General features: G+C 39.1%; 1 protein-coding gene across 2 annotated transcripts in view; it reads left to right on the plus strand.

Moving 5' to 3' along the window:
* Positions 1 to 16,250, plus strand: part of TEAD1 (TEA domain transcription factor 1) — a 208,363-nt gene that overhangs the window by 131,862 nt on the left and 60,251 nt on the right. The window contains exons 4-6 of one of the 2 annotated variants that reach the window (XM_074955079.1): positions 10,320 to 10,384; positions 14,368 to 14,430; positions 14,520 to 14,582. In XM_074955079.1, coding sequence (XP_074811180.1) covers positions 10,320 to 10,384; positions 14,368 to 14,430; positions 14,520 to 14,582 — 191 coding nt within the window. The remainder of the gene's footprint in view (positions 1 to 10,319; positions 10,385 to 14,367; positions 14,431 to 14,519; positions 14,583 to 16,250) is intronic. The other variant, XM_074955078.1, reaches the window with a different exon arrangement.

Below are 16,250 nucleotides of genomic sequence, written 5' to 3' on the forward strand. Positions count from 1 at the left end.
ATGTACAATTTAAATATAATCTTAAAACATTTTGTCATGTTAAAAAAAACCCCAGAATTTAAATATTTCATATGGAGCTAAAAATGTTGCTTTTTGAAGTGTTAGTATGACATTTACTTCATCATTCTTAAGGACTACCCACAGAAGAAAAAGCCGCACCTAAAATTTAACCTCTGCAAATTAATATTATTTAAATCAACTGTAATTCCTCTAAAAATGGACCTTCTCTTTCCTCAAGGAACAAACAGAACTGAAACCACCTACTGAGAAATTCTATTTTGCTAATTTTTATCTATTGTGATGCAAATAGTGGTTTTTAATCCTTTTAACTCATCCATCATGCATGACAGGTCAGCCAGTCTATTGTCTGTATATTTGAAAGATTTCTGTCGAAATCAGACTTTTTACTAGTAGCTTTGGTCAAAAGTCGTCTTGTTTTTTAACCTGTTTGTGCCATGCAATATCAGCACTACTACAGAAAGCAATACAATAATTCTACGTACACTAAGGTAACATGAATATCACGTAAGCTGCTCACAACTAGGTTGCTAAGATTTCCTATCATAGTAACAAAAACAATAATAGCTCTTTTCTTTAATATGTCAGATTAAGGACATTTATGTTTTATATAATCTGTTAAACATCGTGTAGCAGATCCAGATAGGTGCAAAGGGCAGGTTTGGGGATTTCTTTCTCTTTCAGTGTATATTCTGAAACCTATAAATTTTCCATTTGTTTTAAATGCATTTTTATGGATGTAATAAAATACAGTTTATAGTATGTAGCAAACTATATAATTACAAGGTGGCAAATGAAATTCAATATAGCTTTGTTGTCATGTTTGTATTTTAATTAAGCCAGGCAAATTATAAATGCTTCTTTTGTTGGGACACTGAAAAAATATTAATCTAATGAATTGGCATTTAAACAAACTCAAAATCCCTATACCATTCTTTGCTGTCTTTGAAATATTTATTCTGGGTGTGCTTTAAAGACCCAAAAGAAAAGAATAAAATTTGAAACCCACATGAAATAAACATTGCTTGTATGGAATATTCCATGATTTGAAAACATGCCAAGCAGAGTCCAATGAATCTCATTTGTGTCACTGAAGACCTTTTTGAACCAGATGTGTTTGTGGTTATTTTTTTTTTAAGTCTTTAAAACTGAAGCTTGGATAAATAGCAAGCTATTGAGTGCAAGGCCTAATATTAAAAGGATAATTTTTCCATGTTCCTGTTAGGTCATTTCCCTTTTGCTTTGTAAATTATTTTGTGTTTCTGCTTAAATCTGAGATTATTGGGGTTTTGGATTTTTTTAAATAACCAAAAACCACAAAAGGCTCTTTTCTTTAGGAACATAATTGTATTAGAACTTCATTATGTTATGGATATTAGTCCATTAACACCCAGGAGAATTATTTTATTATTCTATTTCCTTGGCCTTGTCCTTTTCCTGTCTTGCTGGGGTACTCATTTTTACAGTACACTTTCCTAGCAGTTCATTTGCATATAATTAAACTTTAAAGGCTTATTGTAATCTTATTTTTTTTTAAATATAAAAACTAACTAGATGACTCTCATGACACAAACGGCAACCACCTTAAGTACCCCGTGATCATAGTGTTCTCACAACTCCTTCCTATGTCTATCTCTTCCTCCTGTTGTTCCTGTATAAATTTAGGGCCACATTCTGCACATCCTTGTGGGTTCACTCATGAGCTGGCTTGTGTGTCTATGGAGGGAATAAGGGTATGTAAGACATCCCATTACTTCCCTATGTTGGCAGACTACACAGGTTGCAACATAGAGGAGAAAGCAGCCATTAGTCCACTGTGCCCCGTCTGCACAAGAGAGGACACAGGCAGAGGCATGGACATAACGTTGGTTTCAGCCTTGCAATGATGAGTGAGCACAGAGGAATGAATATTCTCTGCCAGGTATCGGTATGGTGCAGATTACTTTGCCTGTGGAACCAGGGGAAAGCAGGTCCCTATTCTGTTTCTAGGGCAGCACAACTATGCGTTGCCCCAACTCACATTGTGAAGTGCTAATCTAGACCTAAGCATGTGATCCCGTTGATTTGCAGAACGGCATTTCAGATTCTGGCCCTTTAATTGTAAACTCCCTGGACACGGACTCTGTCTTTGTTTTGTGAAGTACTGTGTGTATTTCTGGTGCTCTTTAAATAACAAACAAAAGCAGTGAATTTAAATGATTGTGTTCATCAGATAATTTGGAAATTTAAATTATCTTCCATATAAAAGTGAAAGATTACTTCACCACAGGAATATAGCAAATAATTTTTGTACAGTTAATCTATATGAAATGTGATGTATGGTTTTGAGTGAATAATTATATTACAACTGGTAAACATTTGGAATATTAATAGCTTTATATTTCTGTAACTTGTAAATGAATTTGAAAAATCTCTATTTGATTGGCTATAAATATTGTCAGCTCAGAGGTTACATTCTGTTGGAGTCCCTTTGGGAAATTCATCTGAAATGCAAATATGACAGAAAAAGCAAAACAATATGGCAGAGGAATATTTGCTGACTTAAGAGCACAGGATCAACACCAATATTTTTCCAGTGATGCTAAACCTCTTGTTAACTGCTAAATTGGATTTGTAGTTGAATGAAGTATCAGCTGCTGTTGGACAAGCCTATAAAGGCAGGACGGCTGGCCTTTTGTAGGCAGGGCTTAAAGGACGATTGATATGTTTTAGCACTTTTGGGATTATTGTGATTAAGAGGAAACCATTCTGAATGATAGAGAAAAGGGTGTAAAAATACACAGTCCACAGCTGGTAAGCAGCATGTGTTTGCTATGAGGGGAGGTCATGACTAGCTGATCCTGCTGGTTCTGGAGTTGATTGACAGATAAGAAAACTTAATATTATGGAGCAGGCTATTTCTTTACGAAATAGTGCTTTAGTATATATAAAAGTAACAGCAAAAAAGTAATTAGAATCTGCAAAATTTTGTGCACTATTTTGTCAGTATTATCAAAAGACATAGTGAGCTGAATGCTTAGAAATATATAGCTGCAAAATTCCAAATAAGTTGTTAAAAATTCAAACAGAGAAAGGACTTATTTATGTCCAGTTGTATGAGAACCCTACTCAGGACTTTCAAGGTTGGCTTCCGTGATTTTGCATATTTCGTATTTTATGTACGAGTGAAATAAAACCCATGTTGTAATACAGTAAAAAAAACTATGCTAGATACATGGAAATGTTAAGTTCGTTGAATTTGTAAACTGTTAAGCATCTGATGAGCCTGAGATATTCATATTCGTATGATTTATGCAATACAGAAATCTTACATTAGAAGAGCTGTTTTATTTTTAATAAACACCTGCCCCAGAAATGTGTATGCTTTTTCATCTTATCTCCCTCTCCTCCACTTGGAAATTTAGCTTGTTTAGTTGATTGCTTTTTTAAATCGACCATCTGAATGCTCACAAATGTATATTCAAATGGTTGGATCTCTGACTCTTTTTAGTGGGCCTGTACCTCTTTCAAAATTTGAGTTTAGCATACCACACAGGAAAGAACACAAGCTTGCCAACTCCTGCTGAGCGTTTTTTCAAGCCTGTGAAAAGAATGAATTATTCAGCAGTAAGCATGCTTACAGCTGGCCATTTGGGAGCTTTGATGTGCGAATCAGGCGGTTGCATGAATGCCCTTATTGTCATGTTATGTGTACACAGTGTGTGAATTATTGAAAATAGTGAGGCCTGAGCCTCATCTGGTAGAGATTACAGTGCAGGCATGCTGGGTGAAGGTCTGTAATTGAAAATCCCCAGATGCTGTTTATTTGGCCTATGTCACATGACCTTCTGCAGTAAGCTTGTCTGAACAAAATGCTGCCTGCATAGGAAGCAGAGCCCAACCCCCTACTCTAAGCCTTCTTAAAACTCAGTATGTGGATGACTTAAACACCTGCCCTTAGTATTTTTAAAAGCTTAAAATAGATTTGCCCATAACTTTTAAATAGAGGATGTCTTACTTACGCGTTTAAACTGTTTAACCAGTTGTTGACTTTTACAGCTCTTTTATCTCCAAGACACTTTTTGTTAGTTAATTTAGCTTTACAATGTCTTTAGAAAACATCACATAAACTTTTGGGCAAATGCTCCAAGAGCTTCATTTTGTGCTTGCAAAATGGAGTGGAAAAGTTCAGGGCTCAATCCTGCAAAGTGCTGACTACTCATGTGAGGTGCTGAGCACCCTCAACTCCCACTGACATCAATGAGGTGTACTCAGAATCAAGCTCTTGTAGAGCAAAACCGCAAATAGAGCCCAGTCCACCTCCCACTGGAGTAAGTGAAAAAACTCTCATTAACTTCAGTGGTATCTGGAGCAGGCCCTCCTGCACAACAAAACAAAGAGGCCAAATCCTGCTTCCTTTATTCACATAAATTGTCCAAGTGAAGTTTGTAAGAGGTCTAGCATAAGGTGATCAGGATTTGGCACTGCGTCCTCAGTCAAGGAAAATTCCCATTGACAACAAGATTTGGTCTAAGGCTGGGTGCTCAGCACTTCTAAAATTCAGGCCTCCGTAGGCGCTTCTGGTTGGGCAGTCAAAAATTCAGGTACCCAAAAACCACTAGATACTTTTGAAAATCCTGGCCATGGTGAGAATACCGTTTTGGGTATGAAATCTTTGTAGATAAATGTTTGTAATGAGGTTTTAAACACAGAGCAATACCCATGCATGTATCTGAAATACCGTTTGTTATTTGGGGAAATTAACACTATATAGTCACATAAAAAGAGGAATCTCAAGTTTGCATGTTTTTTCATTCTAGCTACTTGTATTTTGCTACTGAATAGGAGAACTTTTTTTAATTCACTACCCATTTTCAAGTTATTAAATGGTTTAATTTTCTGTACTTAATATATTATTTATTATTAGTACACACATTTTGAAGGCAGCTATTATTGTGGGCTTTGGGTGCAGTGTTTTAATTTGTGTCATTAACTTTCCAAATAAAGGAATTGCAAAACTCCACACTGCCCTGCAGCTATAAAGCTAGAGGGCACAGTTTATCCCTGTGTTGCTTCCAGTTTTACGCTGGTGTAACTCGACGGGATTTTAACATAATACTGGAATGATAGATCATGCCTAGAGAGTGGAATGAAACCTGGCCTGCCAGTTTATGGGGCAGATCCACTGCTGGTACAAATTGTCATAGCTCTGTGGCAATTTACCCCAGCTGAGGATCTGCAGCTGAGCGTCCATAGTTTCAGTGTGAGTGTGTGACTTTCAGCTGAAGTGTGAATCATGGAAAATACTCTTTTCACAACTATTTTAAGATAAAAATATTTTGAAAACAGAATGTTGTTCCATTCATTTTGTGTGTGTCAATATATGCTGCATAATATCAGTGTCTGCTTGGTGCCACAATTATTAAGAGTTTTCTTTGCATTGTAAAGCATGCTTATATCAGAAGGATTTGAAAATTCTTCTTTCCCATGGAGAATAGGAATCTCTTCAGATTGAGTGCTGTCAACTTCCATGTAATTTAATCTTTGATTTAAATAAAAAAAGTCACTAACCCTCATGGCTGTGAAAGAAATATTTCAAATTTGTTCCAAATATAACTAATGCATTGATGTCTTCCTAACTCTGCAGGGAGAAAAGTTTGATATGCTACCATTTTCCAAGTAGTTTCTAGAATGAGTACAAAATATTGCTCTAGTTTTAAAATGTATCTTCCACTGTATCAACCAATGGACAATTTGTAATTTTTTTTTTTAAATTGAGCTTATTTTACAGGTGGCTATGGAAGAAGCCTATGAGCTTGGATTTTCTTTTTTAAACAAACCCACATCAAACATTCTTTTAAAAAAATGAAATTTAATCCCCCACAGTCTTGGTCCTTTCTGAGGAAGGGAGGCTTTTCCTCCAGTTCTTCATATCCCTTGGAATAGGCTCAGTAAGATTCCTCTGCTCTGGAGATGTGCTTTATCTCACTGGGCACCTTCCCAAGACTGTCTGATACCTGAACCAAAAAATTCCAAGGAGGAGACTGGCTCATAACAGAAGACAAGAAGGAATAGAACATTTCCAGTTCATGAGCGTGAGGTTTCTTTTCCACTTGGCAATCTCCATATATATTATTTTTCACCTTTAGGAGAAGGGTGGAGAAAACAGTACCACAAACGTACTCTTCTTGGAGAAGCACATACATATTTAATCAGGGACACTTTGCAACTCCTAAGATTTCTAATGTCTGATGTAGGTGGTTTCTTGAGTCCCATTTTGTTTCGGTCTCTTGCTACTTCACAAAGACAGGGTGTGTTTTAGGAGTGTCCTGCCCTGCCTTTGCTTCCTTAAAATTCCCTCCATTTCCATGTCAGTCAAGAGAGAAGCTTTTTTCTTTGGTCAGTTTCTGACCCAGTCTGATTTTGGAAAAAGAGAGAATGTGTTGCTTGGCAGATAACACAAAGTCCCTAAACTTTTATTTGGAGAATCCTAGTTCCTTTCATGTGTTAGGCAATGTTTATTTTACAGGTGGAGTCTAAGAAAGGCTTAGTTAGTTAAGGCTTCTCAGATAACACTGGCTAGACTGATATTGGAATGTTACTGAGACTTCTAAGGCTGAAGTATCTTTTTCCCTGATTAGACTTGGGGATCATTTCTCCCCTGGAGGAAAACTATGGCCATTAGAAGATTTGTAAGGTCTTGGTCATCTTGTATGCTTTGTCTCTTAGGGCTTGTCTCACTACATACAACTGTTAGCTCAAATTACTACATTCAAGTAATGACACTCATGCAAGAATCAAGCTATCCTAACATGAGACAGAACAACCAAACTGTGAAGGCCCTGGGATGGGCCAGCTAGCTTGTGTGCAGATGGGAGTCAGATTAGGGGCAGCGTTTGCAATATTTGGTGGGTTTTTTTGAAAAGCTTCAGCTCCCGTCAGGTGATTATATGACAAATTTCATTTAAAAAGAAAAGTTTTTAGCCCTCATGGTTGAGGAGAAAAGCTTGAAAACATGACTACTAAACGCTCAAGCCAACTTTGACTTAAAAATCATGACAATTTTTAAAAAATCTTATGTTTTAATACTTGGGTGTGGCAATATTAGATCAGAGGAGAATTATGTACAGATTATAACAGTGTTTAAATGCAATAATAGAAATGGCTAAAATTTCTTTCAGGTGAACTACTGCATCTCAGCTTCAACAATTTGGTTAATATTGAGGGGTTGTAATTCTAGATATGCAGTGAATGTGTAATTTGTGTGTATTAAGTAGTGTTATTGTTCATGCTTATTGATTAGTGAAAGTTTCCTAAGGGCAGGTGGCAGCTAGGGCTCAATCAGCTCTGCTCAGTTCATGCTCAGTGGCTCTAAGCCATCTTTCTGTTGCCTTTACCCTGACTCTGATCAAGGAAAATGTGGCTTGTGGTGATAGTTTAGAATGGGGGAATGACTTGGGGTGCTGGTGAGTTTAGGCCAGGTGACTAGATTTAATTCTTGAGCTGTTGTGTGTTGGGTAAAATTTTCAACCCCTAGATACCAGCACCATTTTCATTCTAAGCTCCATTTTCAAGGCAATGCCTAATCCTAGTATAAAAACTCACTCTAGATAAGTAAAGGGCCATGTTTTAAATATATTTACACACAGTGATACAAATATATCTTTTGAAGTTGTTTAACAGCTCCTTCCTCAAGTGTGACTTAGGCCAACTGCCATGATCTCATGAAGACTACTTCATTGGCTGAGGATTGATGAGAGCACTCTACCCCCACACCAAGCGTGTCAGGAATGCAGAATGTGGGGCTGTAGAGCTGGTGACACTGTTTTTACACTAAGGATTTTCTTACAAGATGGGAATTACCAGCTGTCCCTCTAGGGCAACTTTTTCTACCTTGTTGCATTGAAGAACTGGGCCTGAGTATTTTATTCATGTGTTTATTGAAAGATGTATACGTGGCTCCCATTGCCTCCACAGCAGGGCACCTCCCCTAGTTTAAACAAAAGGTGCACTTAAATCAAATAAAATTTCCTCACAGCTTGTCACACTGAGGGACACATTAGCTCTGTTAAGTTCTGGCCAAGCAGATAAACCATACACTGCACCCTGAAGTTTGCCAGGTTCCAGAGCCTTTGCACTGTTCATGTTCCCTAATTAAAGGCAGTGATAATCCTTCACCCTCCTTGTTCTCGTTTCATTTCTCAGCAGTTTTCACTCACTGTATTACCCTAATACATATTATAGGGACAATATGGATGTGTAAGGGTACCAAACCATTGCGGGAAGGTTGCTTGAAGCTGCTGACCTGGTGCATCTGCAATATAGTGTGTTGGAACTATTATTTTATTTGTGTTTTCCCTGCTCTTTCCCATTGCTCAGGCCTCAGTCTCTTGACCACTCACCCACCTTTTACTTCTGGATGATCTTTTAATTGTTTTTCCACTTCAGTGCTGTTTTCTCAATGAACTGGTGCTTCAGAGCAAAACTAGACCATAGTGGCCCATTTCCCCTTCCTGGCTAGTTAAATAATTGTTATGTGTAGGACCTCCCAGAGAGGGTGGGCAAAAGGAGTAGTTTCCCCTGGACTCACTGTTTGCGAGGACCCCCAAGCCCATGGAATTTGAGTAAATGGGCTCATGACCTGGAGCACAGGGTCACAGCACCATTCAAATTTGGCTCAACCGGAACCCCGTGCACCGAGTCACATATCTCTCACTCAACTTTGATCTGGCTGCCAACCCCCCATCATGCGTGGTGCTTTGATCCCATGTGCCAGGTTGCAACACCTATGTGGAGCCAGGCCCAGCCCCACAGGCCAGTAGCTTAGTGTGAGGCAGGCTCTCTTTCCGACATGCTCCCCCTCTCCAGCCTTCCCTCAGTGTTTTTGCACTGATAATTTTTTGGGTTGGGTGATTTAGTTTTAGATTTTACCCTGGCCCCAAAAACTTGTCTGCGGCCCTAGTTACATGCTCCATTTAACAGGTGCCCCTTCCAATGTAGGTTCCTTATTTAAAAATGTCTGTATCTGCCCCCACAACAGCAAACCAATACAAATTTGGATACTTGTCTGTTATGGACATAACACCTACCTGCACCTTCTAGTCAGAGACCCTCCTAGTTAACTTCAAAGTGACCCAGAAGGTGGTGAGATTTAAGGTCTCTAATACCATAGTCTTCAACCTGCAATTAAAAAAACCCTCTTAAATTAAATCCTCTCATTGTCACTGGTACCTTGCTTACTTTACCTTGTGTTTAACAGAAATATGACTCTAAGTTAGCATAACATTTGTTCAACATAGTGAGAAGTAAAATAGAGATTATATAATATAAAGTGAAAATGAATAGGCCATCATAGAAACTTCATTAACCTTGATGTCAGTAATGTTTAGGAGGGAGATTTTTAAAGAAAACTTTACTTTCATTAAACACCCTGCTCTCTGGCTGAGAAAGCAGACCAACTTTAGACTTTGAAATCCTGTGTTCAAAGAGTATGTTTCAAACCGAACTAGAGTTTTAAAATAATAAGTAAGTGCTGACAGTCCTCAATTAAGCAGGTAAATGCAAGAACTTGTTTGCTTAAAGTTAAGTGTGTGCCCAAGTACCTTGCTGAATCAGAATCGTAGCTTCTTTCATTGGAGGATCTCAAAGCACTTTTACAAAGTAATTATCTAATCATCTCAAAACCTCGGCAAGGTGGATATATTTTCTGAGCCTCATTTTAAACACGGGAAACAGACACAGAGTAGGTAAGGCCAAAATGCTCACACCTGCATTCCAAAAGTAGGAGACCTAAAGAAGAGACCAGATTCTCAGCTTAGAATTTGTAGAGGCATTAGAGCCTCTGGAAATCATCTGCTCCTTTAGATGTCCAAGTTTATAAACTCTCATTTGAAAATTTTGGCCTGTGTGACTGTCTAAAGTCACAGAGCAGAACTTGAGAAATCCACAGCAAGCGGGAACCCTTTCCTAACACAGTGGGAATTGAGGATTACAGCCACTAGGGAGCTGCACAGTCACTGGGACATGTGTCTTCAAATTTTCACTGTCTAGCTGAGGTTTCCATTAATGTGTTTGCAGGACTCAAGTAGGATTATATTTTATTTATATACACATATCTTGTCTGTAATGTACTGTATTAGGGAAAGAAAAGTAAATGATAAAAATATTGATGAATGCCACTTCTATAAATGAAAATCAGATTATATAAAAATCAGATTATCCTCATATTTGTAGAGCTTATATTTTTAAATCATGCAGTTTGATAGCTCCATTTACAGAATTGTGGCTGTTTGGCCCTCATTGTAAATTCTTCTTCATTTCAGGTAGGAATGAATTGATAGCCAGATACATCAAACTTAGAACGGGGAAGACACGGACCAGGAAACAGGTAAAACAACCCAATTGGAAAGTGTGCATGTCAGCGAATGACAAAACATGGCATTTTTGGCTGCAATGGCTGATGGTGATTCAGCTCTGTTGAGATAATGCATTGATTTCACTGTTATGATTAAGTATGTGCTTTTTAAAAATCCATTGTTTGATCTGTTCATCATTTCAGTGACCATTTATTGGGCACATTCCATATTAATCTCTCTACATATGTAGCTATTACCTCATAATGAAAAGAACATTTCATAAGTCAAACTAACATAAGCCATATTAATTCTTGCACCATTTGCATATAAAGAAAATATAGAATTTAACAATTGTTTTCATATAGTGAATAATTGAAAATTAAATGTCCGCTCACTTCACCTAGACAAGAAAGTTACTAGCTGTGGATATGGAAAATAAATAAATAATGAGCATTCAGTGGACTCATTCTACTCATGCTCCCTATTCATGGTCCGTGGTTGCTATAGGGTGAAATAGAGTTGTTTAAATAAGAGCTATGGGTGCTGTTGTTCTGTAACCACAATAAGATTTGTTCATAAATAAGTCAGCATAAACCTCTAGCCAGTTTTTAATCTTTTTCAGAAGATTACCACATATCAGTTAAGTTATCACATATGACTAGATCCTTTAATTATTATATTCACAGTGGTTAGCCATCTCACAAATGCACACATAACCTTTGTGTAGTTTGTGCTGAAGTTACTAAACTGGTTTACTAGTGTAAAAAGTTTGCAAATTACACTGTCCCTTTCCTTCTTTAACTTCGAGCATGAGCTTCCAGGTCTCCTTGTGTATTATGGGGGAGGGGGTGAGGCTTTTATGCAGACTTGCAATGCGTGTTTTGTACTGTGGTGAAAAGTAATGCTGAGTCAGCACAAACGAAGGTGGCCTGCTGCCAATGCTTGTATTTAAAGCACGTTGAATTGGGTGACATTTTCCCCCGGGTGATGTTCTTTGTCAATTAGGAAGCAGTATAAAGTACAAGGGATGAAAAAAAGCCATGAGGAAGGAGAGAAACTGCAATTCATAGAGAAGGAACAAACAACACATTGACAAAGAAATCCATAGCAAAGGACTAAAGCTCCAAGTTCTCTTCTGTTATACCTGGGCAACCCCCATGAACTTGGGGTTGCACAGGTGCAGCTAAGAGCACAGTACAACTCAATGGCTTCGAGCACATGGCCAAATCCTCAGCCAGGGTAAATCAGCCTAGCTCCATTTAAATCAGAAGAGATATGTTGATTTACACACCAGAGGTTCTGCCTCCCCTCCCCATATATATAAATAAAATACATGAATACATCATGAATATTTTGACACAGTTTGAGTCTCACCACTTTTGAGAATTTCTCAACAAATTAAAATTTAAAAAATTGAAATTACAGAATTGGGCGTACCGTGTAACCTTTAACACCATTATGCTGTGAAACTGAAAACAAAAATTACCACATGTGCAAATTATGTATGTATATTGAATTATCAACCTGCTTGCTAGTCTGAATAACTACAGACTCTCGTTCCTGGGCTGCTTCATTAAGAAACCTAGTAAAGTTGGCCCTCAGGGATCAGAATTTGTTTACATATTACAATATTTTTTTTTCCTAACAAACATGAGTTGCTTTAAGGTACCACAACAAAAGGATTTTTCTAAGTGACATTAGTAATATTTCATTTCTCCCTCCTTTTATCTATCAGGTCTTTTTAGATTCAAACCTGTTCAAGGGTAGGAGTTGTCTCTTACTATGTGTATGTACAGCACCCAGCACATTGGGTCCCTGATCTTAGTTCAGGTCTCTAGGTGCTACTGTAATACAAATAATATGGTGGTAGAGAAGTTTCTCTAGCAATTTTTGTTATTGGGCCCTGCAGGGGGCTGAGCAACTCCTGGAGGTTCTAAGTAAGGGGTGGACAAACATTTTGGCCTGAGGGCTGCATCGGGGTGCCAAAACTATACGGAGGGTCGGGTAGGGAAGGCTGTGCCTCTCCAAACAGCCTGGCCCCCACCCCCTATCCACCCCCTCCCACTTCCTACCCCCGACTGCCCCCCTCAGAATCCCCGACGCATCCAACCCCCGCTGCTCCTTGTCCTCTGACTGCCCCCTCCCGGGACCCCCTACCCCAACTGCCCCACCAGGACCCCACCCCCATCCAACCCCCCCTGCTCCCTGTCCCCTGATTGCCCCAACCCCTGTCCACACCCCTGTCTCCGACAGGCCCCCTGGGACTCCCACACCTATCCAACACCTATTGGGGGAGGGATAGCTCAGTGGTTTGAGCATTGGCCTGCTAAACCCAGGTTTGTGAGTTCAATCCTTGAAGGGGCCATCTGGGGCAAAAATTGGGGATTGGTCCTGCTTTGAGCAGGGGGTTGGACTAGATGACCTCCTGAGGTCCCTTCCAACCCTGATATTCTATGATCTATGAACCTCCCCAGCTCCCTGCCCCTGGGACTCCCTGCCCTTTATTCAACCTGCCTCCTCCCCCGCTCCCTGCCCCCTTACTATGCCTCTCAGAGCACCAGGATTGGCAGCTGCGCCGGCCGGCTGGAGCCAGCCACCCTGCTGCGCTGCCCGGCAGCAGCTCGCAGCCCCACCGCCCAGAGCGCTAGTGGCAGGTCGAGCTGAGGCTGCGGGGGAGCGGGGACAGCAGGGGAGGGGCCGGGGGCTAGCCTCCCCGGACGGGAGCTCAAGGGCCCGTGGGCTGTAGTTTGCCCACCTCTGTTCTAAGTGCCCTCAGCTTCTGTTTAGATTGGTTGCTCAGCAACTTGGCAGGATTTAAAAGTATAACTGGGTTCAAAAAAGAATTAGCAAAGTTCATGGAGGATAGGTCCAGCAATGGCTATTAGCCGAGATGGTCATCCCCATTCTCCGGGTGTCCCTAAACTTCTGACCGCCAGAAACAGGGACTGGATGACAGGGGATGGATCGCTCGGTAATTGCCCTGTTCTGTTCATTCCCTCTGAAGCATCTGGCACTGGCCACTGTTGGGAAACAGGATACCGAGCAGGATGGATCATTGGCCTGACTCAGACTGGCCATTCTTATGTTCTTATGATTTAATCCATTATCATCACAATGGATTTTAACACATACTTGAGAAAATATGAATGCAAAACATGGCCCCCAATCTCTCACTCATCAGTCAGGCAGAACTTCCAGTACAATTGATCCAGTGCGGGACTGGGTCTCATGCTTGCACATATTTTTCACTGATGTCGTGCATGTAAAGACAGTGGGCCAAATTCAGACCTGGTATAAATTGACTTCAAAGGAGTTGCCTGCACTTATTATCAATGTTTTAGAAACATGACTGATATTTATATTATAAAGAAATGTAGCATTATTTCATGGTTCCTTAAGACCTACAGTGTGTCAATATTTTATCAGTTGTTAACAAATGTAGCGCTATTAATGAGCTCAAAACACAGCCTTAATGTAATCATTTGAAGTCATAGAACGCGATAAATTATTGGTAATATTTCTTGATGCTATGTCAAATAGAGTCTCTCATTCAATGCTGAATGCTACAAGGGCCTGATTCTGCAAACCGTACAAATATGGCTAGTCCTTATTCATGCAAGGAGTGACTCTTTGCATGAGCAAAGACTCTTTGGCTGTCTGTAGGGGTTGTAGGATTTGTAACAAAAGAGCAGGTGGTCCACACCTAATTCTGAACAGTGTCATTGGTTCTCTCCTGTAAAAGACTATATAACTTGATTGATTAAACTTTTTTCTCCTTAGTCACGTCACTGCAATGATGGCCTGTGTTGTTAAGCCTTGGTGCTAAGAGCTAGGCATCTGGCTGGGAATGTGGTATCTTTAACAGCAGAGCTTACTGAAGATGCAAATAACTTCCCCCCACAAAAAAAAGTAATTTAAAAAGATATTTTAAATTTGATTTCCTTTTTGTTTTTCTTTTTCTTTTCTTTTTTCTTTTCTTCTCTCTCTTTTTTTTTTATAAATCTGAACAATGTAGGTGTCTAGTCACATACAGGTCTTAGCAAGAAAGAAAGTTCGAGAAATTCAAGCCGCCATTAAGGTACGTTTGGCTTGCCCAGTTGTAGGGGGCTTTTCATCTCCATGGTTACAGGCTTTTCCTTTGTTTTCCTCCCTTCCCCTACCCTGCAGGTGTCTAGTCACATTCAGGTTCTTGCCAGAAGGAAATCTCGTGATTTTCATTCCAAGCTGAAGGTATGCGCTTTTCTGCTTTTGGGCTTGTGGTTGCTATGCATTTCATTTCCTGTTTTCCATGGTGATTGGTGAATGCCTGGTGCTGTGATTCTTGTAACCTAGTTTTCTTGCATGTGGTAGCTGTTTACATTTCTTTGTGTTTAATCTCTGATTTCTGCACTAGCATCCATATTAAAAATTTTAACACTCTCCAGATACAAAGTGAGCTACTCTTTGTAACTACTCAGCACATAAACATGATTGTTTTTAACCCGTTATTTTTTTAACAGCTTAGTGCTAGATTGTTAGTGTATTTAAATAAAAGGAGGGATTGGTTTATTTTTTGTGCGCTTGTACACAAAAAACATTTCCACAGCGGTAATTGGGATTGTGATGCTTCTTTTCTGTTCCAAAATGCTTTTAATCTGTGCTTTTGAAACGCTTTCAAGAATACTTAAAAATAGATTATTTACTCTAAGAGCCAGACAGTATAGTTATTAAGATTGCTTTAGAAACTGCAGGCTGAAATTTCCACAGTACAGTCTAATATAACTTTAAATTAACTACTGTACATGATTCCCTGAAGATATATTCCTTTCAAAGTAAAATATTTATATTTATATTTATCTTAGTTAATCTTTGGAGATTCTCAATCAGCATCATGTTGGGGGAATATTAAAATGTTTGTTTAATCTGACTTGATGAATTGTACATGTCCCCATTTTTCCATGAAAGATCTACCAAACCTAAAAGGAACCTCTTGGAAATGCTTAATAAGGGTCTTTGCAGATTTTCCAAGGGAGATCTTGTGTTACGTTTTTAAAGTTACCTCACATTACTTAGAAATGCAAGGAGGTTTTAGAGTTTTTTAAATTTTTTTTGTTTACAAAAAGCAAAGCAACTTATAAATCTTTTTTTCCCCTCTTTCTTTTTTCTGAGTTGTTATGGGTTGTCTTCCCCCGCCCCCCCCCCCCCCACCTCCACCCCGGCTGTGAATGAGAACAAATCATGTTTTTGTTCTAGCTGAAAAGCAAAATATTTCAGAAAGTAATTTCACAATACAAAGTGGTGAGTGCTGGGGAAGCTTACCACGATCTTGGAACTGCAATATGTAAATAACAGACTGGCTTTATAACAGGCCTACTTGATAGAAGCATTTGGTTTTCAGTGTGTAGTGGGCAGCATGCTGGCAAGCTTGTATGGCTGTGGTGGCTGGCTTTTTAGCTGCACTGGCTAAGCAGTTGGGGTTGATAAAGAACTACGGCAACTTAAACATACTGCTTTTTAACCAAAGGTGCAATAATACAGAGAGATGTAGCAATTTAGGCCAAAATTACCAAAACTGAGTGCTTAAAGTTAGGTACCTAAATCCATATTTAAGCATCTAAATAAGTGGCCTAATTTTCAGAGGTGCTGAGCACCTGAAGCTCTCCTTGACATAGATAGGAGCTGTGAGTGCTCAGCACTTTGAAAATCAGAAAACTTATTGAAATACCTAAATATAGAGCTAGGAACCTAACTAAAAAATTGGCCATCGTGTTTGGAAATTTGAAAAAAAAAATTTTGTCTAGACCCTAAAATACCATCAAATATGAAAAGACACTATTTTTAAAACAAAAATATTCTTTATTACTGCACCTGCTGTACGATTCCTACTGAAGCTTTTCACAGAGCAAGGCAAAAAACTAA

Source organism: Natator depressus, chromosome 6 (assembly GCF_965152275.1).
Source record: "Natator depressus isolate rNatDep1 chromosome 6, rNatDep2.hap1, whole genome shotgun sequence".
NCBI lineage: Eukaryota > Metazoa > Chordata > Testudines > Cheloniidae > Natator > Natator depressus.